Source organism: Homarus americanus, unplaced genomic scaffold (assembly GCF_018991925.1).
Source record: "Homarus americanus isolate GMGI-L3 unplaced genomic scaffold, GMGI_Hamer_2.0 scaffold54443, whole genome shotgun sequence".
Classification (NCBI taxonomy): Eukaryota; Metazoa; Arthropoda; class Malacostraca; order Decapoda; family Nephropidae; genus Homarus; species Homarus americanus.
The window spans coordinates 675,185-701,888 of record NW_024750852.1 but is presented as its reverse complement, the minus strand read 5'-3'; the positions used below and the strand labels follow the sequence as shown (position 1 = coordinate 701,888).

The 26,704-nt window shown below is 44.7% G+C and overlaps 1 protein-coding gene across 1 annotated transcript in view; it reads right to left on the bottom strand.

The window, feature by feature from the left end:
• Positions 1 to 26,498, bottom strand: part of LOC121854408 (serine-rich adhesin for platelets-like) — a 65,883-nt gene extending 39,385 nt beyond the window's left edge. Inside the window, exon 1 of the mRNA XM_042349079.1 lies at positions 26,137 to 26,498. Within this exon, the coding sequence (XP_042205013.1) occupies positions 26,137 to 26,188 (52 nt within the window). The 5' untranslated portion in view covers positions 26,189 to 26,498. The remainder of the gene's footprint in view (positions 1 to 26,136) is intronic.
• Positions 26,499 to 26,704: the final 206 nt, after the last annotated feature.

Genomic DNA, 26,704 nt, shown 5'->3' with positions numbered 1-26,704 from the left:
ACCAAGACAAGATCCAAGACAAGTGAAAATACAGTAGTTATTATTGTATTAAATAACATACAGTACAGTATATATATCTTGTAGTAGCAACATTAGCCTTATAAGTTATAGTCAATGATATAAACATTATATTTTATCAACAGCGGTATTGGTGCAAATGTTCAATTAATCTTATATTTCAAGGTGACCCAAGTGCTTCAATTAGTTCATTAATATAAGTTAATATAAGTGAACATATCATACGTCTCAGGAGCTACAAGCAACACGGCCGCCAGATACTGTATCTTACGCCGCGCTGCACCAACCGTATTACTCCACCTAGCGTGTGGCGGCAAGAGTTTTGTGAGGTGACAGAGCCAGTTACCAGATGACAGTGCCACCCACCAGATGACAGTGCCACTCACCAGTAACAGTGCCACTCACCAGATGACAGTTCCACTCACCAGATGACAGTGCCACCCACCAGATGACAGTTCCACTCACCAGTAACAGTGCCACTCACCAGATGACAGTTCCACTCACCAGATGACAGTGCCACCCACCAGATGACAGTTCCACTCACCAGTAATTATGCCACTACACCAGATGACAGTTCCACCACCAGATGACAGTGCCACCCACAGATGACAGTTCCACTCACCAGTAACAGTGCCACTCACCAGATGACAGTTCCACTCACCAGATGACAGTGCCACCCACCAGATGACAGTTCCACTCACCAGTAACAGTGCCACTCACCAGATGACAGTTCCACTCACCAGATGACAGTGCCACCCACCAGATGACAGTTCCACTCACCAGTAACAGTGCCACCCACCAGATGACAGTTCCACTCACCAGTAACAGTGCCACTCACCAGATGACAGTTCCACTCACCAGTAACAGTGACACACCAGATGACAGTTCCACTCACCAGTAACAGTGCCACCCACCAGATGACAGTTCCACTCACCAGTAACAGTGCCACTCACCAGATGACAGTTCCACTCACCAGTAACAGTGCCACTCACCAGATGACAGTTCCACTCACCAGTAACAGTGACACACCAGATGACAGTTCCACTCACCAGTAACAGTGCCACCCACCAGATGACAGTTCCACTCACCAGTAACAGTGCCACTCACCAGATGACAGTTCCACTCACCAGTAACAGTGTCACACCAGATGACAGTTCCACTCACCAGATTATAGTACGAGTTACCAGATAACAGTGCCACTCACCAGATAACAGTGCCACTCATCAGATAACAGTGCCACTCACCAGATAACAGTGCCACTCATCAGATAACAGTGCCACTCACCAGATGACTGTGAGAATGAGGCAGTAAGAGTTGTTACGACCGTGTCGTATTTTTCAGTTTTTTTTATTTAACATGCTTCCATGTTGTTCCATATTATTCCTGTAATGATGTGTTATATTTACTATTATATAATCTAGTCACCTTACCCTGTGCTGTTAAGGTTTTAACTGTTATTATTTATTCAAGCCCATCTTATTTCTTCATTTAGTATTGTAACAAGCATTCTTTCTCTCTAACGACCATCTGCATCGTTAAACGACCCACCGGCGGGTTTTGGTCAGGAATTGGCCCTATATATAGTGGACCACCAACTGACGGTGTTTAGTCCAGTCTTCCTTTTCATTCAGTTCACGTTCTTTTGAGTGCCACTCGTCACCTGTTACTTATACTTCATTTTATTGGTGTGATTGTTCCTGTCACCACCAATGTGGTATATCTATGTGAGTACCTATTTATGTTTTTTATGTGTCCATCAGTGTTTGCTTAGTTACATTTAAGTAATTCAGTGTTGTTTTACGATAATTAATTTCAGTGTTAGTCATTTTAAATGTTTATGAAGTGTTTACGTAATCAAATGCTTTATTTTTATTCTTTTGATGTTTCGATGTTTAGTATCACTTGTCTTAAGGGTTTCGATAGTGGATCAATTTGTTGACAGCCTACGAGGCTCTTTATTGTGTTAATATTTAATTTAATTAAATTCTTAAGGGTTTACTTTATTTATTTTTATTCTTTTAATTTACTTCACTTTTTTTGTTTGGTTACGCCTAGAACCTGGTTATTAAAGTAAATTAAGAGACGGCGTAACAGAGTAAAGGAGGGTTGAGCCACTTTGTATAGGTGTGAATAAAATTTTTTATCTCTGAAAAATAATTAATACGTATATTATAGAAGAAAAATAGTTGGTACTAATTTGGAACGGTGATTAACGCCGGCATTAATAGTGGTAGTTAGACGACTGACTATCAGGAACTACACAAGAATGTACGAGGGCAGAGAAAAGAACAAAATAAAGTACCCATTTATCCGTTATTTTAGTCAACATGAAGACAACGGTGGTGTGTAATATAACATCTATTATATTCTGTACCTCGTGTATCTGTAACGTTGGAGGCTCGACTACACAAATACAATTACAGCAGTAGCAGGTAGAATAAAAATAGACTGAATACAAGTTATAGTGGTAGACAAAACAAAATAAATTACGGTAGTATACGAAATAGAAGTTACAGCAGCAGGCGAAATAGAAGTTACAGCAGCAGACGAAATATAAGTTACAGCAGCAGGCGAAATAGAAGTTACGGCAGCAGGCGAAATAGAAGTTACAGCAGCAGGCGAAGTATAAGTTACAGCAGCAGGCGAAGTATAAGTTACAGCAGCAGGCGAAGTATAAGTTACAGCAGCAGGCGAAGTATAAGTTACAGCAGCAGGCGAAATATAAGTTACAGCAGCAGGCGAAATAGAAGTTACGGCAGCAGGCGAAATAGAAGTTACAGCGGCAGGCGAAGTAGAAGTTACAGCAGCAGGCGAAATATAGGTTACAGTTGGGCGAAGTCAGTTATTAGTTAAAACAGTAGTCATTGTTATAGAAATTAGAGGCTTTACAGGCATTGGTGCGATATAGTTGTTGTTGGGTTTACGGCTTGAGTCAGTTGTTGAAAGTTGCTTAAGTATTACAGTTAATTAGCGAGAAGTCATTGTTGGTTACTTGGCTTGGGCTTAATAAGTTAATAAGGTTAAGGCTTAAATAAGTAGTCAGTTGACAGAAGCAAGGTCATTGAAATAGAGTACACGTTGTTAAGGCGAAATAGAGTTACAGCAGCAGAAATAGAGTTACGCAGGCGAGTTACGTTTACAGTTGCGACGAAGTTAGGGATTACAGCGCTAGCTAGTAGGGTTACACGGGCGAAATTTACGTAGCTGGCAAGTGTTATAGTTACAGACAGCGTTATAGAAGTACAGTAGTTATAGGAGAAATAGAAGTTACAGAGGCATGGCGAAGGAAGTTACAGCAGGCGAAATAGAAGTTACAACAGCAGGCGAAATAGAAGTACAAGTTGGCAAATAGCAGACGGAGTCTGTTGTTAATAGAAGTTACAGAGCAGGTAGAAGTTACAATACAAGAGTTACGGCAGAGACGAAATATATAAGAGTTACAGACGAGCAGACAGACGAGATATAAGCAGCAGACGAGATATACAGCAGCAGACGAGATATAAGTTACAGCAGCAGAGCGACGAGATATATAGTTACAGCAGCAGACGAGATATAAGTTACAGCAGCAGACGAGATATAAGTAACGAGATATAAGTACAGCAGCAGACGAGATATAAGTTACAGCAGCAGACGGATATAAGTTAGCAGCAGACAGAGAGACAGCAGACGAGATATAAGTTACAGCAGCAGACCAGAAATATAAGACAGTGACAGACAATACAAAGAGTTACAGCGGCAGACATGAACACTGGGATGATACGTCAGCGTGTGTGTGAGTCAAGACTGAAGTGTTTAACAAGTACACACACGACTGACTGATCTCTTTTGTTGTCGTGACGTGCAGCTGTTAGTGTGTTAATGTACCGCCCTCACCTGTACCATCCCGACCCGTACCGTCCTCACCTGTACCGCCCTCACCTGCAGCTCTTACCTGTACCCGTCCCTCACCACCTCACCTGTACCTCACTCGTCCTGGACCTGCACTGCCTCACCTGTACCCACATCCGGACCTGCACCGTCTCACTCAGGCTGCTCCCTCACCTGCAGCTCTCTCACCTGTACCGCCCTCACCTGTACCCCCTCACCTGTACCGCCCTCACCTGTACCCCCTCACCTGCACCTCTCTCACCTGTCGTATTTATGAGGTGATTATGTTCAGCATGTGGGATAAGCTTTATGAGGTATTTGGAATGTTAATAATAAGCCTTTTGCTGCAGCTTTACCTTCTCTTTCGGAGGAACAAAGGGAAGAAAGGAAGATGGAGGGAGTGAAAGAGAAAAGGAAGGAGTAAGAGAAGAAGAAGAAGTAAGAGAAGAGGCATAAGAAGAAGAAAGAGTAGGAGGAAAACAATATAACACTAACACAAATTTGCAGGAGGAGAAGGAGTTAAAGAGGAAGAAAAGGAAGAAGAAAAGAGACATAAGGAGAAGAAGCAGTAGTAGGAGAGAAAAAAGCGCAGTGCATACGAATAGGAGGAGGAAGAGGGAAGTGTGGGAGAGTAGTGAGGTGAGAGTGGCAATAGTTCCCACACTCGGGAGAGGAGCTGCCCGGGGCCACACCTCCAGCATCCCTCCCTCCCTCCCTCGGGGTAATGTGCTTCAGGTGGGTTCATACCCTGGGACATCTACCTACCTACCTCCCTCCCTCCCTCCCTCCCTCCCTCCCTCCCTCCTTCTCCCTGGGTCCTTCCTTGAGAGTGGGGGAACAAGCACCATTTGTAACGTGAACTTTGACACTGTCTTAAAAATAATTCCTCCTCTGAACACGACCCCAGGAGACCATGACGACCCCAGGAGACCATGACGACCCCAGGAGACCATGACGACCCAGGAGACCATCACGACCCATGTGAGATAATACAAGAGATAATACAAGTACCCCCCCCCCACACACACACACACACTCTACCTTGGGATCAGCAGTGACATAAGCAAGTTTATGGATGACACCAAAATAGGGCGGCAAATTAATTCAGGGCAGGATGCATTACAGGAGGATCTAAATAAACTGCAGGGGTGGTCTGAATGGCAATGAAATTCAACACTGAAAGCAAGTGCAGTACTTAATATTGGAAGAACAAATACTTATAATGTATAACAGCTCAACAACATCAAACCTGAAGTCGACTTGTGAAAGAGACTTAGGGGTACTTGTAAGCCCGGACCTACGGCCTAGAAAACAGTGCATTAATGTTCGAAATAAGGCAAACAGAGTATTAGGTTTTATATCTAGAAGTGTAAGTAATAAGAGTGCAGAGGTCTTATTGCAACTATATCCTGCGCTAGTCAGGCCGCACCTCGATTATGCGGTTCAGTTCTGGTGCCCTTATTATAGAATGGATATCAATTCACTGGAGTCGGTGCAGCGAAGAATGACGGAAATGATTCCGGGACTTAGAAACCTTCCATATCATCAGGATAGGTTAAAGAAACTTCTAACTTGGTAATTCTAGAAAGACGAAGAGTGCGGGGAGACAGATAGAAGTATTTAAGGGTGAAAGGAATCAATAAAGGGGATATAGATAAAGTTCTTATAACATCCGAGCAGGATAGGACTCGGAGCAACGGATTCAAGTTGGATAAGTTTAGGTTTAGGAGGGAGATAGGAAGAAACTGGTTCACAAATAGGGTGGTGGACGAGTGGAACAAGCTTAGCAACTTTGTAGTAAGTGCGGGAACTCTGGAAAGTTTCAAAATGAGGCTAGATAGATTCATGGATGATAGAGAGTGGTAGTAACTCTCGACAGGAGCTGCTATGCATACAGGCCAACCGGCCCACAGACTCCTTATTTTCTTATGTTCTTTGTCTCCATGTATGTATGTATGTATGTGTGTTTACGTATGTATGTGACATTGTATGTGTATATATATATATATATATATATATATATATATATATATATATATATATATATATATATGTTTGTATTTGTGTGCGTGTGTATAAATCAGTGCCAAGTCAACATAAACCTGAGCGATGGTTCAGGTTTATTAGGGAATGATTTATATTACCTGAACTAACCAGAATTTTTGCAATTGTTTTTGTCAAGTAGTTGAGAGTTGACTTGACATTGATAATTAATTCACACACACACACACACACACACACGTGGTTCCTGATCTGACCCCTTAAGTATTTCTTAGTCACTAGTAAATCGTGAATTCAAAGGTATAATAGACCGTTCATCTGGTCCATCTGTCTGGTACACTCGTTCGTTTTACCATCTATGTTTCTTCTGTTCCGGTCCACCTTCTGTGATCTTCCTGGCACACTGGTCCACCTGGCATGGTCCATCTTCTGTGATCTTCCTGGTTTGGTCCACTTCTTGTGGTCCTCCTAGCTCGGTCCAGCTGCTAAGGTCGACCTGCCCCGGTTCTAGTGGCCCGGGGCAGCAGGTACAGTTGCTTGGTGACCCAGCATCGTCCTCCAGTTATGTCATCAACGTAACATTGTTTAACCCACTCACCTCGTGCTGAGTGCCGGTCTAACTGACCCATCTCAAGGTTGAGTGTCGGGGAAACTGTTAGAACTAATTGGTGTTATCTTCGACTGGTTGGTGGTAAGACTAACTGATCTGTAGACAGTTGAAACTGACTGCTGTTCAACTCATTGTTGTTCAGACCGGCTAATGGTGAGATTGACTGATGATGACTGATAAGATTCTTGAAAATAAGTTGCATTTAGCTCACTGGAAGTCAGACTGGTAATAGTGAGACTAACTGGTTTGTAGACTGTTTAAGTTAACCACTGGTAAAACAAATGGGATATAAGACTATTGGGACCATAGCTAGGATTTTTTTTACGGGATTAGCCCATCATGGCACAGGTCAATGACCCACATCAGGGCCTGGGGGCGAAAATATATATTTATAATAATTAATAAAAAAAATATTAAAAAATAAATAAATGAATAAATAAATACATCATTGTTTTGTTCACTGTGAATCTGTATTTCACTGGCTGAATAAACTGTTTTAAAATCTACAGCTGACCTAAACATCAGGTGGTCAGCCAACACAGCTGACCCAACCAGAACCATACATGCCCGCCCGAGCGTCTCACCGCCCTGGCGCGCGACGCCGCCCTACCAGCCACCACCCAGACACTACCCTGCTACCCACCACCCAGACACACCACCCCTGCTACCCACCACCCAGACACTACCCTGCTACTCACCACCCAGCAGACACCACCCCTGCTACCCACCACCCAGACACTACCCCATACCCACCCACCCAGACACTACCCTGCCACCACCACCCAAGCAGACACACACTCACCCCTGCTACCCACCTCACCCAGACACTACCCTGCTACCCACCACCTGGTAGACACTACCCTGCTACCCACCACCCAGACACTCACCCCTGCTACTCCACCAACGGTGACACTACCTGCTACTCCACCACCCAGACACTACCCTGCTACCCACCACCAGACACTCACCCCTGCTACTCCACCACCCAGACACTACCCCTGCTACCCACCACCTATGTATACTCACCCCTGCTACCCACCACCCAGACTACCCTCCTGCTGAATGCACCCACCCAGACACTACCCGGCTACCCACCACCCAGACACTACCCTGCTACCCACCACCCATAGACACTGCCCTGCCACCCGCCATCCAGACACTGCCCTGCCACTTACCACCTGTGACACACTCACTCCCTGCTACCCACCACCCAGACACTCACCCCTGCTACCCACCACCCTGCTACTCCACCACCCTGCTACCCACCAATCTCTGCTATTCAACACCACCCCTGCTACTTCCACCACCCAGACACTACCCTGCCACCCACCACCCAGACACTGCCCTGCCACCCACCATCCAGACACTGCCCTGCCACTTACCACCCAGACACAGCCCTGCCACCCACCAAACAGATATTGCTCTGCCACCTACCTCCAAACAACCACATGTTATCCTTTCACCCAGCCTCCACCTCGCCACAAACCATTGAGACATCATCCCGTCACCAATATTCCGCCCCCAAAACCACCACCCACACGCCGCCACACCACCCACCACCCAGACACCGCCCACCACCCAGACGATGCCTCACCGCCCACCACCCAGACGATACCTCGCCACCCACCCAGACGCCGCCCAGATACACACCATCCAGACGCAATCTCGTCACCCACTACCTAGACTTTGTTTGCTCCGCCATCCACCTACCTTTGGGCCGATCTCGATCAACCCTTTAGAGGGCAGCTCCACACTGGCAGCTTTATTCAGCTGAGAGATACCCCTGCCTTGTAAAGGGTTAAGCCACCCAGATACCCTCCCATTCACCCCTACTCCTTCACCTTTATCTACCCACTTTTCTGTCGAGGTTGGTGATGCAACAGGTGGGTGGTGCAGCATGAGGGTGGTGCAGCAGACGGGTAGTGGGTGGTGCAGCAGGAGGGTGGTGGGTGGTGCAGCAGGTGGGTGGTGCAACAGGTGGGTGGTGCAGCAGGTGGGTGGTGCAGCAGGTGGGTAGTGGGTGGCAGGTCGTCTGCCACTGTCTTGGTCTCCTCTGTACCCCGACGTCCGGTCACTCAAGGTCATCCTGGGGGAAGGTGAGACTGGTGTGTGTGTGGGGGGGTTGGAGAGACTTTTTTGTGTGTCTGGCTGTCTCTTTATATCTCCCGCTTTCGATTTTTCTTTTGTCCTTTTCTTTGTTTCCTATGTTTGTCTGTGTCTCTATTACGTTCTCTCTCTCTCTCTCTCTCTCTCTTTGCAACATTAAAGAGGATCTCTAAGTTGTATCCCATTGCATCCAAATAAAAGCACCACCAATGTGTGTTGCAACCATGATGAGGATATACGAAATAATTGGCCAATGAAGCAAGCTCCAGCCGTTGCCCTGTCGCCTGTCCCTGAACACCGTGACAGGTCAGACACCCAGACTGGTTACTAAGGTCGACTGAATCCCATTACCAGTCATAACATTAAGTGAGAGAGACACTGATATGAACTAGAGAGATACTGGCGATGTTATTCTCTCTCGTTGTGTATGTATGAGCTTTTATGCGAGATTAAAAGGGTGATTCAAGACGTGATGGAGGTGATTCAAGACGTGATGGAGGTGATTCAAGGCGTTATTGGGAGATTCAAGACGTGATGGGGTGATTCAAGACGTGATGGGGTGATTCAAGGCGTGATGGGGTGATTCAAGACGTGATGGAGGTGATTCAAGGCGTTATTGGGAGATTTTAAGCGACGGAGCAATTCAAGACGTGATGGGGTGATTCAAGACGTGATGGGGCAATTCAAGACGGATGGGGTGATTCAAGACGTGATGGAGGTGATTCAAGGCGTTATTGGGAGATTCAAGACGTGATGGAGTGATTCAAGGCGTTAATGGGAGATTCAAAACGTGATGGGGGGAGATTCAAGACGTGATGGAGGTGATTCAAAGCGTTATTGGGAGATTCAAGGCGTGGTGGGGTGATTCAAGACGTGATGGGATGACTCAAGATATGAAGAGGCGTTCTTAGCGTGACCTTCGTGACCTTGGTGAGGTGGCATACAAAGGGTCGATACCAAAGACGCCTTGCCCATGTATAGTACTCATCATGCCCACGATATACATGACCCCTTTTGTATGAGTCCATCGGCTGTTGCTGGGCAGCTTCCACAAGGCGGTTACCTCCAGCGTCACAGACAGACAAGCAGACAGAAACAGACAGAGAGAGAGACAGACAGACACATGCTTCAAACTAATCTCCTGCGATTTTACGAGAAACCTAAACTATGGAAAAATATTTGACAAACACAAATACTGTACTTCAGACCAATACCTCAATGAATTGTTCACAACAAATGGATCATAATACTCGCTGATAAAGGATGTGTTTTAAAGTGTATACGAAACACTCAAGGGTTAGAACAAGACAGGTGACATTGCAGCCTGAGATATATTATGAATTATACGCAGATAGTCAAATGCATACAAGTTCACATTGAATCAACATGTAAACAGTCACTGTAGGTATACAAACAATGAACATAGTCAGTGCAGATATACAAACAGTAAGATGAGTTAACCAATAAAGCTTTGTTAAGTTTATCTCCATTAGCTATAACAAAGGAGTTTATATATAATCCCCATAGCACAAGAGAAACGTTGATTTTAATGTTTCGTTGGACAATTACCACTACAACACACACAACGCTGACGTGACGAGAGCGAGTGTTGAAGTTCCTTATCCCAACATCAGGTAGACATATCCCGCCCATGTTTTATATCTTCCACAAGACATTATACAGGTGCAAGTCACTCTGTATACTGTGTTGTGGGGGTAGTGGTGGTGTAGGGGTATTGGGTGGCTGGGTGGTTACTGTGCGTGGTTGGGGGGCTATAGTGGGTGGCTGAGTGGCTACAGCGGGTGGTAAGATGGCTAAAGTGGATGTCTAGGTGGCTATGCTGGGTGGCTGGATGACTACAGTGGGTGGCGTAGGTGGGTGGGTGGCTGCGAGGGTGTAGTGGGTGGCAGAACGCAAGCGAAGGAGGGAGAAAGTGACAGAGTCGGGCAGGACAGCCATGCCAAGGTCACGGTCACCTCCTTTCCTCCCCCTCCTCCACAATCTTTTTCCCCATCCCTCACTCCCTCCCTCCCTCCCTCCCTCCCTTTATAACCTTTTTCCCCTCCACGTCATCCCTCCCTGGAGCATGCCTTCTGCCCCAGCCATTTTCGCCTCGCTTACACGGACACGCACAAAGGAAGAGTAAGGCGAGTGTTTCGAGAAGTGGTCTGATAAGTGGTGGTACTACTATCACTGATACAAATAAATGATAAATATAAAAACAACAGCAATAATAATAATAACAATAATAATACAAATAATAATAATAATAACAAGAAGAAGAATACAGAATAAGAGAAGAGACGACAAAGACAATGTGAGACTAACAGGAGGTCGGTATGGTGTGGTCATCACCCACCCACACCAACACGTGAGATGATTGTGGTTGTACAAGGCCCTGCTGTGACTAACACTACCGTACACCAGGGCAGTATGTCGTCACTACACGATCCCCGTTGTTGAGAATGTTGGGAGGAAGATGAAGACGATATTTATACTTAGGTCATATGAGGGCCGTGTGAGGATGCCGAAGGACACGGGGAGATGAAGTAATAGAGGTCTTCAACATGGGTTATATTACAGAGCCGCTCACCACTGATACCAAAAAACAACAATGCTAAAAGTAACAGTTTTAAGCTATTTAAGACACATCCAAACGCTAATCTGAGACACAATAACCCACTGTGTGCTATGGACGTATGGAACAGTTCATTTGGGCCTATCATTGGTAGATCAAGATGATACATGTTCGACTACAGAATCTTAACATGTGTTGTAAAGCCACCAGTCCGCCTGCTGTAGCGTGGAGGAGCTCAGGGTGGCAGACAAAGAGTGTTCGAGGTCCTATGACTGGTCTCTCCTTGGTTGAATCGAATTACTGTTCACTATTGTTTGTATACCTACACTGTGTGTGTGATGAACCAATGTGAATTCGTATGACCAATTTACTGAATAAATGTGCATCTATCGAGCTATCATCTGCTTAGTTGTGACTAAGTTCTGAAGTTCAAGTAAACAACAACTAACACAAATGTTTGTTTGTACATCGTTTTGTCTCGCTCTCTCAATAATTGTCTTGTGTCTGTCGACTTAGTTAATATTCACTGTAAGAGGTGCGAGGGCAGAGTGAATACAGCGCTCACCTCCAGTCCTAGAGGTCGCTGTTTTGCGCCAAGGGTACTCCCAATTTACCCAGCTCTAAATGGGTTCCCAACTTTGCAGGTGAGGAAGTGATGCGGTCAAGTGCAGTAGCGGTCACACTGTCTCCTTGAGTAGCGAAGGTTTAGTGTAGGTAATCAGGTGTATGGAACTCACGTGGAGTTTCATTCACCTTACTATTTTCCATTACCTTCTGATACTGAGCAACTTCTTGAAAATTGAATGCAATATATATTAAGGAATAAGAGGGTTGATTACAGCTAGGGCAGGACGACCCCGAAGCAGACGCAGTCGTCACCCGGAGACAGAAAATCTATCTGAACTATACTTAGAGCGGGAGTGTGTCAGTCAGAGGTTGTGTTCTGTTGCTCAGAAATATAATTCTTTTTTTCAGTATGACCCTTGTGTGCACAGTACGTACCTGGCAGTCATCCGGCAGTAGTATTATTGTGTGTCATAGGTCACGCAACACAATCCAAAGATGGTAAAATCAGTTACTCCACGTTGAAGGAATCTACTGAACTATAAAATGTCATCTGTTGATAGAGAATTTATTTTAAAATGTCGCTGTTTCCTATAATTCAAGATGGCGGACTTATAGCACCTCTGAAAATTTGGGTATTGATACCTTGTAAAATTATCCTCTATTTATGATGATCCAATTAAAGTTGTGTCTAGCATAAGTGGAACTCCTGACGCCTTGCTGAGTTGACCAACCCTCAGTACTGTTGGTGTTCTGGAGTCCGCGTGTCCTGGAGAGGTAAATGTGGACGAGAGAGAGTGTGTGTGTGCAGTGTGGTGACTGTAAATGACTGTTACATGAATTCAACATGAAAGTGACTGACGTATTCCATCACAAGGTTTGAACTACTGAAGAGATGAAGGCATCAGGGTGGCCTCTCACCTCTCTGGCAATTATTACTTACTGAATGATTTCAGTCTGAAGTCGATCAAACTTATGGAGCAAGTCATCATTGAAATTTAATATAATTATCCTCACACATCAACATTTCTGAGGCATATAATTAATTAAATCGATCGTCAAGTAGTGAAATTACTATGTCGGTCCTGGCATAAAATGGATTGTAATGTGGGTGTAACGGAGATTGAAAATTAATTTGAAAGGATCAAGTTAAATCCCAGTGGGCTGGAAGGGGATGAACGTGTTGAACTTGAGGTACTGTACGTGAGGAGAGTGTGAGTGTACAGCAGGAATGTGTCGGTCACCCAGACCACAGAGGCAGCCAGCGTTACCTTGACACTCACAAGTTTGAGCACATCCTGATGAACGTGAGTGTCCTTGGAACTTTGTCAGGGCAAGTGGTAACGATAGTTATAATTCATCTTATTTATCTGGAGGTCGGACGTTACTTTGATAAACTGTCAGAGAAATAAAATTAATATTAAGCAAATACGGACTTGCGCTTCGTTGCCCATTTTTTATGAGACGTAGCTGGCCTGAGGGTGTTCCCACGGGCTGAGGACCCCGGCACCAACCACACGCCTCCGTAATTGACACAACCTCCCCGAGATTCATAAACATGCTTACGTTAATAAACTCCTACCGAGCTTCCCTTACAGTACGAGGTAAGAGACAGCGACAAAGATAACGTTAATTTTCTCACGAGACTCACACGGGCAGGCGCGTCCTATCATCCCCAGCTACTGGAAAAAATGCATGTGTTAAGTTCAGAGAATGAGGATACGTGGAGGAACGCAGATAATGGCTTCATGGGGAAGCCCGTGATACTCGGTCATTTCCTGTCAAGAAAGATGTATTTTTGAGACCTGTGGCGCGTATAGCAGTTTGCTACACGTGGACATGACTGTGGCGAGACTGTGAAGATAATTTCTGCACAGGACTTGGTAACACCACTGAAGTAAAGGAAATAACGCTAATCATGTTTTTTTCTTTTCGTAGATCAACCAATACGTGTTGTTGACCCAGTATGTATAACTGCTTTGTTCTCATTTCTTTCTCTTCTTTATAGTCTATTCGTCCAAGCATATAGACCAACATCTTTGTGGTGATAACTGTCGGTCTGTAATATTGATGGCTGGTAAAGTTATTCTTCCGCGAGTATATTTGTGTAAGTGAAGATGTTCAAACACTGGGGCGAGTTGTGTTGATATAACTGTTCCCTTTACTCCGCTGAGAAACTTTTATTATTGAATATTGAAAAGTGTTATAAATACGGAAGTAGGAGTATCTATGCAGCACCTCCCCCTAAAAAAAATATATAACTTAAGTGGCGAAGAATGTTGGTCCAGAGTCCCAGACCGAGCCGTCGACACCAGTATGCTCACCTCTTACATGAACGACCTGAAACATGACACAAACACTATGTAGGGACAATAATGTGTTAGTGTAATGTGAATCACATCGTGAAACGCGAATCATGTTGGATATTTTATTTTGTTTATCTTTTTATCGTCTTTGAAACATGGCCACTTTTACGTGTCACCTACTCCGTGAAGTTAAGTCTTACAGCAGTGTCTTATGAGAAAGTCGGGAACTATATAAACATTTTGGTGAATTAATATTTTGTATTGTTGGTCAGGTCGGGCGACTTCTACTATCTTTCACTATCATTAGAACTTATTGCTGGACGATTACTTTATTTATTACTTACTTAATATACGTAGTAATATCCTGAACGGCTGAGTGGATACACCACTCGTTTCCTGCCCTAAGAGCAGTGTCCGTCACGTATGTGTACCGAAAACTTAAAATGCAATGTGCTGTCTCCACACTGCCCCTAACAGGCCATCAGGCCTTTTTGACCCACTTTCACTTTTCTTCCTGGACGAAGGTTCTACGCCTGTATACTGTATGTGTATATCTGCTCCTCCGAGTCAATGGACGTGACAGCAGGCGGCTCTTCACCAGATCGCTGTGTCTTCCAGTACTTCTATCATTCTCACAGAGATCTGACGTACGAACCTTTGAGAATTCGGAACTACATCAAGTTGACTTACAGTCCCAGATCTTACGAATACCAACCCAGAGCTCTGACTTACAATATTTAGCGACGAGAGTTGAGTACTGATGTCTGATACGTGAGGCAGGAGATAATGTTAATATTATGATGGTAGAGGAACATGTGAGTGAGTTGTTAGGTGACAGTTTCTAGTGAGTCTCTTAGGTGAAGGCGAGTCTATCTAAATTGATAGTGAATCTCTAAGGTGTAGGGTAAGGTTGGTGTAGGTGAACCCCCCCCCCCCTTACCCTACCCTTCAGCATACCTCCCGTACCTACACGAGGAGAGGGTCTCCATAATCCAAGTGGCCTTGAGAACGTCACCACAAGGGCGACACTCTGTTCCCTCTGGCATTCTTGTGGCGTCTTCCTACTTAAGTGCTCTCTTCCCTCTTCTTTATTATACCTTCCTCAGAGGTCTTCTTAGCTTCTTCAGGGGGCTTCTGTGTTGGCTTCAATACTTTAATGGTTGCTTTTATTGCTGTTGGTATTGACCCTGAAGGCTTCTATACATTGTTAGCTTCTTTGGTTGCTCTCCTTGAAGAATATGCAAAAGGAGGAAATGGGGGATGGGTGGGTATATAGTGCGTGCCTTTGTCTGATCATGCATCCGTCCAGCAGTCATCCTCTTGTACGAAATCTGTCTTCCAGTTTTCTTCGCACGAAATTGATAAAAAAAAATTATGTTGATGGTTGTGAATCTTGTCGTGCGGTTTCACTTCATTAAATATCTGCCAATGTCATCTTCGTCATCATCTTCAGTATCATCGTCATCACCAAAATCCTCACCATCACCACCATTGTCGTCTTCATCATCACCATTATCATCATCTTCAGCATCATTATCGTCATCTCCAGATCATCATCGTCACTATCATCTTCACCATCCTCACCACCATCATCTTCACTATCATCATCGTCGGTCTCGTCAATCAACATCTTCAAGGTCGTTCCCACATCGTCTTGGTTTACGAGCCTGAGAACATCTTTCCCAGGATGTGTGTGTGTGTGTGTGTGTGTGTGTGTGTGTGTGTGTGTGTTACTTAGATCAATCCAATTATAAGAGGAATGGCAACTATCTTCCCCCATCCATCCCCCCTTCCCTCCCCCGATGGTCACGGGTGGCGTCTGCCCCTTCAAGGTCACGGTCACGTAGACGGGTGGGGAGAGGGGGGTGTAGGAGGAAATGGGGGGGAGGGGGGTTGCGGAGGTGGAGGAGGGGGTGAAGGTACTTTATCCCGGCAAAGAAGAGGAATGGTCATGGGTTCGATTCCCGGCCGGTGTGTTTGGGTTCTCTCTTTGTACGCTAATTCTTGTACACAAGTTCTTGTACTCTAGCACTTGTACACTAACACCAGTAGGCTAGTTCAGGTACACAAGCACATGTACACTAGCGCTTGTACATTTTGCACTTGTAAACTCAGCGATAAATGAGTACAATATCAGGTGATTTTTTCCGATAATGGAACCTTTGGGCGGACCAGAGTGAGAGGTGTAGACTGTAGGGCTATTAAGAGAGAGAGAGAAAGAATAAAAGGAGTAGATTCAGAGAGAGAGAGAGAGAGAGAGAGCTAATGGGGCTTAAACTCTATCATTTCCCACACTATTACGCACCTACGGGTTGACGCACTATAAGAGAGAGAGAGAGGGGGGAGAGGGGGTTGTCGTTATCGTGGTCTGTTGGGTAGAGTCCTTCCTTGTTTACACACTTCCTACGTTAGTCATTCATCTACGTTATCTTTTGTCCTAATAATATAATCAATCAATATTATCAATCATTTATATTATTATCCTCACATTATTATATTTTATTTTTTTTATTTTTTTTTTTTGGGGGGGTTTTTCTACATAGTGTGGCAAGAATTTGAGGTCAGTGAATTGTCCATTTTCTATATCGCTCCACTGGTCGTTTATTTGACGTTTTCTTTCTATAAATAGGTTTCCGCGTTCCTGAATAAATGGTCTGGGGAGTTTTTAACAGTTCCGCGTTCTTAAGGAAATGGTCTGGAGAGTTTTAATAGTGACCTGACCGTAAACAACGAAGTGTAGGGTAAAGGGAATTTTGTTTATGTCTTTGGCGGGCAGTGTGGGGTGGGGGGGGGTGTGGGGGTTGATGGGTGTTGGGTAGGAGGGGGTGAGATGGAAGGGGGATGGAAAGGTTAGAGGTAAGGCTTATCTTCTGTTTTCTTTGTGTTAATTGATTCAAGTGTTTCTTAATATTTTTTTTGGGTGGGGGGATGGAGGGGGGTTGTGTGTAGGAGGAGGAAGTGTGTTTAGTTATTTAATGAACAGTAAAAGAGATATATACTAGCATAAGAATTATAGATCACGTAAAGATTAGGTACCCTAGTTTAACTCACCCTAATGCCTACCTAACTTAATTTAATCTAACCTATCCTAAGCTTAACCTAATCTAACTTGCTCTAATTAAACCTAATGTAATCTAACTTAACCTACTCTACTCTAACTTAACCTAACCTAACCCAACCCCCCCTCCTCCCCAGGTAGTGTTAGGGTGTTTAATAGTCAGGTGTAATCTGCAGGTGATACATACGAGAATTTCTTACGTGTGTCGTATCTCAATATTACCACCTCACAACAAGACCATTAGGCGAGTTGTGGCGTTGATCTGGTGTTGAAGTGGTATTTGATGGTCGTCTTCTGTCTCCCCTTGCGTGTGTACAAGTTTCTGCTGATGGGTCATTATAGCAATCATCTCTACGTCTTTCCCGTTGTTGGTCTTATTTTTTCCAACTTTATATTTTAACATAAATTTTCTTGACTCTTATCGTTCCTACACTTTTTCTTGTCTTTTTCTTATTTTAGTTACGTTTATATTCTTTATCTGTATTGTTTATTTATTTATTTTATTTTTTGGGGTTGGGTTGGCTTGGGTTGGGTTGATGGTGGTGGTGGTGGTGGTGGTGGTTGAGGGATACAGGTGTTGTGTTGGGAAAGGTGGTAGTGTTGAAGGGGAACTAATTAAAATCACGACATTGTTGATGACGACACACACACACACACACACACACACACACACAGCCATGAGCGTGACCATCGGTGGGTTAGACACGATGACCAAATAAAAACACGAAAAAAAAACGAACAGACTAGACAAAAAATAAGCATCAAGACCCCAAGACAAGAAGATGGGATGAAGGAAGAAAAAACAAAATGGGAAAACATAGACAAAGAAATGAAGGGATTGAAAGAAAAAAAGGTAAAGAAATATTTATTTTTGGCTAATTTCTCCCATTACTGAAAAAAAACCCACATCAGATTCACACACACACACACACACCAAGTGCTCTGTGTGCATAGCGAGCCTGACAGTGTAGTGGGGGTGAGGCTGTGCAAGGGATGTGTGTATTGTAGGTAATGATGGAGAAGAGTACTGTAGGAAGATGGAAGAGAATAGAATGAAATGTGTGTGGAGGGAGAAGGACTGAGGTAAGGTAGAGGAGGATATATAAGATTAAAGGAAGGAGGGAAGGAGCTGTGAAAGGGAGAGAAGTAAAGACAGAGTTAAGGGAGGGAGGAAAGGAGAGGAGAGGGAGAGACGGGAAAAATATGGGTCGATTGGGGAAGGAAAGAAGGAAGGAAGGAAAAATTTAAAGACGGAAGGAGAGAGATCGGGGTTGTGTTAGCGGTGTGCCACAGGAAGTATGTTTACTGCCCGTGAAGACTGATGATATATATACACATACACACATTCTCACTTTTCCCTCCCTGGCTCCCTTACTTCCCCTCCCCATACCCCTTCATCACCCCTTCCCCATTTTCCCTACACCTGCTCCTTCCTCTCCCCATCCCCTACGACCTTCCCCCCCCTCCCCTCTTCGTACAACACCCCCCCATCTCATTATTCCCCATACAATCCCTCCATTTTCTTCCCTCTCAACCCTCCCCTCCCCCACCTACGCCTGCCTCCTCCACCTGAGGTCACCACCCTCATACCCTCGCTACACCCACACCTTCCGCCTATACCTCCCTCCCCCACCCTCACACCTTCCCAACACCCACAACCTCCACCCATGACTTACTGTACCAGGAGTAAGATCATAAAATATCAGGTAGGTAGGTAGGTGGGTATGTTCCTTCCTTCCTTCCTTTGATTCTTGTCAACCGTTTGCCTCACAAAACACATCAAATATATATCTCAATAGCACAGACTAAGGTACTTCACTAATGTTCTGAATATCTGGGAGTGAAAACGAGAGAAAAAACTGAGAGGTTCCGAAGCGTTGTAAGTGGCAGACATTGCGATCTGCATACTCGTATATAACTTTAGATGGTTCTCTCTTCCTCCTTCATCTCTCCTTCTCCATCTCCTCCCTCTTCTTCACTCCACTTCTCCTTCACCCACTGCTTCTCTTTCAACACCCTCTTCAATCTCCCCCTCCTTCTTCACCTTCCCCCTTCTTCTTACCCCTTCTCCCCTCCCCCAGGGTGTCCAGGTGTAAACTTGTTCAGAGGTGAACCACTGCTTGGCCAAGTACAACGACCATCACCCCCTCCCCGCCCCGCCCCACACACCAGCAGGCAGAGAATGAGCAGCAGGTTCTGACACACACACACACTGCTGCTCCACTTACTCTAACTCTCAACACTCACTAAGTCCTCTGGTTACGGGTAATTATATTTTTTTTCTCTAATATGTATGCCGTGGCCGAAAGGATACAACGCTCGTCTCCAGTCGTAAGGGTCATTGGTTCGCTTACTTATCATTTGGGGTAGTGAAGGTGGTCGAGTTCAGTGCCGAATACACAGACTCCTTGTATACCCACGAGGAGATTTAGTCCACAGTGTGCTAAATCCTCATTGCCTTTAACCAGGGCTGGGAAAAAAAACGGTTAAAAAAACAACCCACCTGTTTTTTTTTGTATTTTGGGGTTTTATTATTTATTTACCAACAACCCCAACAAAAAACTTGTCCAGAAAATTACGCGCACACAATAGATTGAGACCATCCCCTGGAGAACATCGTATACAGAACACACTCTTAGCCCTATACAGTATACAGAACACACTCTTAACCCTACACAGAACACACTCTTAGCCCTATACAGTATACAGAACACACTCTTAACCCTATACAGTATACAGAACACACTCTTAGCCCTATACAATATACAGTGTGTTTGTCTCGAGGGTTAGGGGTAATGTGTCAACCTGCAACAACACTCACCAGGGTTCACGTGATGGTGCAGTTAACGTGATGGTGTAGTTCATGTATTGGTGCAGTTAACGTGATGGTGCAGTTCATGTATTGGTGCAGTTAACGTGATGGTGTAGTTCATGTATTGGTGCAGTTAACGTGATGGTGTAGTTCATATAATGGTGTGGTTCACGAGATGGTGCGGTTAACGTGATGTTTCAGTTAACGTGATGGTGCGCTTAACGTGATGGTGCAGTTAACGTGATGGTGCGCTTAACGTGATGGTGCAGTTAACGTGATGGTTCTAAAGTCCAAAGTATCTCGTAAACTTACTCTCGATATAATTCCTAATAAGTACAGTCATAGGCATAAGTGTACAACTAATACCAAAATTTATCAACAGCACAAAAGTTGCTGGTCTCCGATTTGGTGTTACGGTGTATACAAAAAAAATTCACAGAAAAAATGACATTGCTCTTACTTAAACACATTATTCAACGTACTGTGATTAACATTAACGTAAAACCTAATCAATGTTAATCTTTATGTTCTAACGTTAAATAAACCTAACTAACAGCAATAGAGACGAGGTTGTGTGTGTGGGGGGGGGGGTCATAAAGAACCTAACCAGTCGGGATAATGATATGATTTTTTGCTAGTATAAATGTCTTAAAATTATCGATTGTCTGGATACTGAGATTTCTGCTCGGTACTTCATGGCTCTAGGATTTAAAGCACAGTAAGTTGAGACCTAGTGAGAGTGAATCATTTTAAGACTGACTGCCCCACCCGTTAAGTAATGACCACTGAAACTTCGGTGTGACAGGCAGGATACTTGATCGCTTCGACTTCCTTAACTGTAACTGTAACTGCTGGGTGGCCTGGGAATGCCTCAGGCGAGAACCAGTGATCCTTAAGTACACGAGAGGGACGTTATATCCACTTGGCCGCCACACCCAGTGACCGATGCTTAATAGCCCCCGGGGTAGGTGTCGCACATTCTAAAACCATCACCCAGTTAACGGTGCTTAATACCCCTGGGGGAGTTGAAGTACCCTAAATCTAGAACCTGGTTAACTGTGTTTTATTACTGTGTGTGTGTCTCTGTGTGTGTGTGTGTGTGTGTCTGTGTGTGTGTGTACTATACTAACGGAGTAGAGGGTGAGTCTCTTAAGAGGACACTGGAGGAGCCTCTTCACCTTGCTAGCGAAGTAACGGCGGCTGTGAACACTATATTTACACTCACTGACTTATTCCTTCACTCACTCGTACATTAGTTCACTCTCTCCCTCCCTACATACATTATTTAACTATCTCCCTCCCTCCCTCATACACTAACTATCTCCCTCCCTCATACATTATTTAACTATCTCCCTCCCTCCCTCCCTCATACACTAACTATCTCCCTCCCTCGTACATTATTTAACTATCTCCCTTCCTCCCTCATACACTAACTATCTCACTTCCTCCCTCATACACTAAAAGCAAAAAATGACAGACAATATAAGTTTAGGGAATGGCATCGAAAACTTATCTGTTATATATAAGACAACAGACGAAGATTTCCTGTTGTTGGCCGATGTTGTCAACCTGTTTCTTCCCCGTGTGTGTGTGTGTGTGTGTCTGCTAGTCTGTGTGTGTGTGTGTGTGTCTGTAAGTATGCGTGTGTAGGGATGGGGAGGGGGGGGGGACGCTTCCATCATTGAACTTCAGTATGAAGGCGATCTCACCCTCGCCAAACACACTGAGCGCGACCTACAGGAGAATCTGAAAACCTACGTTAACGCTTGTGCACACTTCGGCCTTGAGGTGAACGTACGCAAGACACAGATTCTGTTACAGTCTGCCCTTGGTTCAGTCACACCTTCACCGTCCTTCCAGGTTAATTGTTCTTCTGTACTACCCTCTGCAACGCTAACCATTTCCAGTATCTTTGGTCCCATCTGTCCACCACAACAATCATCTAAGTCTAAGAAATCAAGCATCAACACCGCGGACATAGATAAAGAGATCCAACGCGGGATCAGATGTGCGTCTCAGGCCTTTGGCAGACTGCGTACCTGTTTCTTTAGCTATAAGAAGCTGAAATCATCAATAAAGTTATATTTATATCGAAAAGAGATCGTCCCCACCTTGCTGCACAGTATGGTAGCAAGACATGGGAGACATACAGGAAACACCTCCAGGCACTTAAGAACTTACATAAATGTAGGCTACGTTCCATCCACTTGAGTCCACTGGGAAGACAAGAGAACAAATGCCAGTATTCTCGTTTACACAAATTACAGGGGCATCGAGGCTGACATTATCTATGGACAGCTACGTTGGGCTGGCCATGTTACCCACGTGGACGACAGTAGACTGCAAATGCAGCTACTCTACAGTCACCTAAGGAATGGTGAAAGTAACGCTGGTGGGCATCGGAAAAGGTGTAAGAATAGTTTTAAAACAAACCTGAAAAAAGTATTACATCGACCAGGGAGACGATTACTCCACACCGTAACGCTTGGAGGAGCACCACACGAGAAGGTGTCAATACTTTCGAGTTAACCCGATTGCATACCGAGGCAGACAAGCGTCAACGCCGGAAAGACGCTGTCACCGCCCCTCCCGCACTAGATGTAGCCCTCCACTCATACAACATAAGCGGATGGCCCTGTCGGTCTCGTATTGACCTCTTGAGCCACCTCAGAGCTCACTAACGAAAGTGATATCATTATTAACTCATATCATTCGGTCATCGCTAGACGATCGTCATACTCGATTCCGAATGACGGCAGGGTAGTAGTAGTAGTAGTAGTAGTGTGTGTGTGTGGGTTGTACGGATTAGGTTTACCAAATTATGTGTAACTGAGGCGTAGCATAGCGTGTAAAACACATGTGTAACATAAGTTACATAACACAGGTATGGGCTGATAGATAAGAGAACGCATCTAGTTCCGTTCATTAGTCGAGTCTCAGTACAAAGTCGACGTCATTTTGGCCTCTATATTTGCGTCGTTTGCCGAAGAGTATCTCAATGGAAAGAATCCATTTAAGAGTGTTTTTCAAAATCCGTTGAGCCAACATACGAGATTATTGTGACCAGTAAGGAACTCCTCTTCTGGGAGCCCGCTACCAGCTACTCAGAGAGGAAGAACGGAGGGAGGGAAAGAAGAGAGGGAGGAAGGAAAATACTGTGAAGGATGAAAGGTAGCAAGAAAGAAGCATGGGAAGAAGGAAGGAGAGAAGGAGGGAAGGAAAGGGGAAAGGAAGGAAGGAGAGAGGGAAGGAAGGAAGGAAGGTTGGAGGATGGGAGGGAAGGAGACATAACGGTATGGCCATATATGAGCACCTCGCTGGCGCGGGTCTTCTGACCTATAGTTGGTGGCCGAGTGCTGGTCACTCACCACACAGCTGAACGACACACACAGACACACACACAGAGAGAGAGAGAGAGAGAGAGAGAGAGAGAGAGAGATCTATGCTACAGCGTCTGCAGTAGAGCATCACAGATCACCCACACATCCAACACCCAGTCACCCACACGGGAATGGAAATAACATTCAGATATATGCAACCTGAAGGAGGGTGCATGTAGCGGCTCGCCTCCTTCAACACCAGGGGTGAATGACCACTGCTGGGCACCAGGTCCACTGCCCACAGCCTCGCCGCCACCACCACCACAGCCTTACCTCACCCCCTCCCACACTCGGTACTGCGTTCACCCACCGGATATATCAAACCTTGCCGTTGGTGCTGCTGACGGAGGGCTGCTGGTGGGGTTGTAGCGTAGGGGGTGGTGGATGATGGTTGTGTTAAGTAGATGAACATTGTGCTGGGAAGGTTTCTTAGGAATGTGTTTAAAATGGTGGGTTGTGTGAGGTAGTGGTAGGGGTGGTGGAGGTCATAGTCGTGGTAGTGACTGTGTTGTGGCTTAGTAGTAAATGTGTTGTTGTTTGGATGTATGTATGTATGTACAGTATGTGTGTGTGTGTGGATGTATGTATGTATGTGTGTGTGTGTGTGTGTGTGTGTGTGTGTGTGTGTGTGTGTATGTTTAAGTGTATTTGTATCTGTGTATGTGAGTGGTTCAGTATGTTTGTTTGTGCGTGTTTGCATGGGTGATTTTTATTGTAGGTCTGTATATTAGTTTTTTAACAGACAGACAGACAGACAGACAGACCACAAAGTGAAAATTAGTTTACAATGATGAGTATATACAGTAAATACAGAGACAGACATTTAGGAAGATAGACAGACAGAGAAGCAAACAGACAGACAGAAGAAACCTCAGCTGGTCTCAGTTCCAGATGGACAGTCGCACCTGCACTCGGTCAATATTATGATCGTCAACATTAGCCCATAGTGATGATGAGCCTGGATCACTACCTCCCGCCCGTGTTGAAGTCTCCATACACAGGGGAGGGAGGTGGAGGGTGACTCTTACAGTATACTGAGTCACATGAATATTAGGCACCCCAGCTTATTTCTCTTGATTAAATATCCTAACGCTGATCCAATCTAATCTAACGCTAACCTAATTTATTAACCTCAACCAGGGTTAACCAAACATAACTCGCCTAACGCTAACATAACCTAACCTAATATAACCTACCATAACTTAACCTAACCAAACAATCTAATATAACTTAACCTAACTAATTCAACTAAAGCTAACCTAACTCATTTCACCTCTTAACCTAATCAAACCTACACTAACCTATATTAAAATAACCTAACCAGGTAATTAAATCATCAGATGAAATAAGCTTGGGGGGGCTAATCTTCACGTGATCCGTTTTATCTACACTCTTAGGCTCTCTGTCTCACAAACTTTACATTAAATAAAATATATTAAGATTTATTTCCTCAAACACGTCAAAGGCATTAACGTATATTAAGTCAGATATTGTAAGTTATATAGAAAAAAATGGACTATAGTTTTGTACGTGGTATAGTATGGTCAACACACTACTTACTGTTGGGTCCAGGTTCAATATAGTGTGTCTTTAATATTGTATGAACCAGATAGACAGATGCATGGACAAAAATGGACATCAGCACGGAAGAACAAGAGAATGCATGTATACTGTGAGTTAAAATGACCACCTTTGTTATGTTGTTGTGGAACTGTTTGTGTTTATGATGACCACGAACACAATCTTTCCCCATGGTGTGTGTGTGTGTGTGTGTGTGTGGTGTGTGTGTGCGTGCGTGCGTGTGTGTGTGTGTGTGTTGGCGTCCTTCAATCTATAACTGCTGGTAAACATGAGAGGAATTCAGGCGTTTGGCTAAAATAATATAAATAATAAAAGTTTACCCCTTAGGATGAGGGTGTATACGTGATGATGGATGATGCTGCTGTCTTGTGATGTGACAGGGATGACTCAGGGTTGATGTGTTAAGGGAGTATCACAAAACACGATCTTGTACAGCATTAAGAATGAAAGAATAACAACGGGTAAAAGAAGAACGTGTGTGTGTGTATATAATGATCTTGCGTCCGGTCACACAAACGAGAACTTTGATCTTTCTTTAACATTACATATAGACACAGTAATACACGTCAGCCTTGTAATTTTCTTATACCCAGTTCGACGTTCTACCCAGGCAGGTGTTGATGAGATGAAGAAAAACGTGAATATTGTTAATTAGCGGGAGATTGCCCTTATGAGACGGGTGACGAGTCCCCCCCAGCTGCGAGACATTAACTAGTGACAAACACTTATACAACTTGTGTCCACGTAGCGACGAAGGGTAGTTTGGAAACCACGGCGTTGTCTTCGTCGCTCGTGCTGGTCAGATACCGGGATAAGGATAAAATATCGGGTGGTATTTAACTGTACATGGTAAAGGCTTTAACCTGGACACACACACACACACACACACACTCTGACATGTGTGGTATAGGTAAGAGTTTCTGCTACAGCACAACACAACACTTTCAACACAGTGTTAGCACCGTGATAGCCTGGTGTTGTCGGGTCTCGAGGCTTACACTCTCCTGGGGACGATCCTTCAATAACTTCACATGACTTTTACTGTTGTGACGCCAAATGTATTACAACCAAATCAATCCATCACTTACCGGTGCCATTATACCTGGAGTATTCATGTGTCTGTCTGTGTGAGTGATGCTTTATGTTGTCTCCTACGATGACGATGACAGGTTCTGTTGGTCTTAGGAAAGGTAACACTCGCAGGTCCCCGAGTGACTGGTGGAGTAAGAAGAAACTGTAGAGGGATAGTACTCACCCTTGATGGAGTTGATGACGAGAGCGACGAGGATGACATTCAACCACTCCATCCTGGCAGAAACTCAGCTGGTGCCACGGGTCATCTAGAGCCACCTGGGGTCACGGTTCAATGGGGATCAAGGGAGTAAGGGAAATACACTTCACACGACGACAAGTTGCGAAAGTACTATTTTCAGTGCGTTATCAGGAAGACGTTTCTCAACAAAATAAGGTAATATTTTGTTGGTCTCTGAACCACTCGATATAAATGTTTCCGAAAAAGATTCATCAAATCACAACACTCAGAAGGTCGTGTCAAGCGCCGGGACGAGGGAGGTGTGGTGACCGTGGCCGTGAAAGGGAGAGTGTGCGCGAGGCTCCACAGACCACAGCCAACTATGCTCACCGCTCCGCGCTCACTTACCTGTCGGCAGGAAGGAGTAGGGAGGGGAGGGGGAGGGTACTGGTCGCTGAGGATGGGAGGGAGGTGAAGGAGAAGGAGAGGGGGCGTTGAGGGCCGAAACATGAGGAGGAAATCAACCAGCGGTAAAAGCGAAACGAGGGTGTCATCGTGGAGGAGGTGGAGG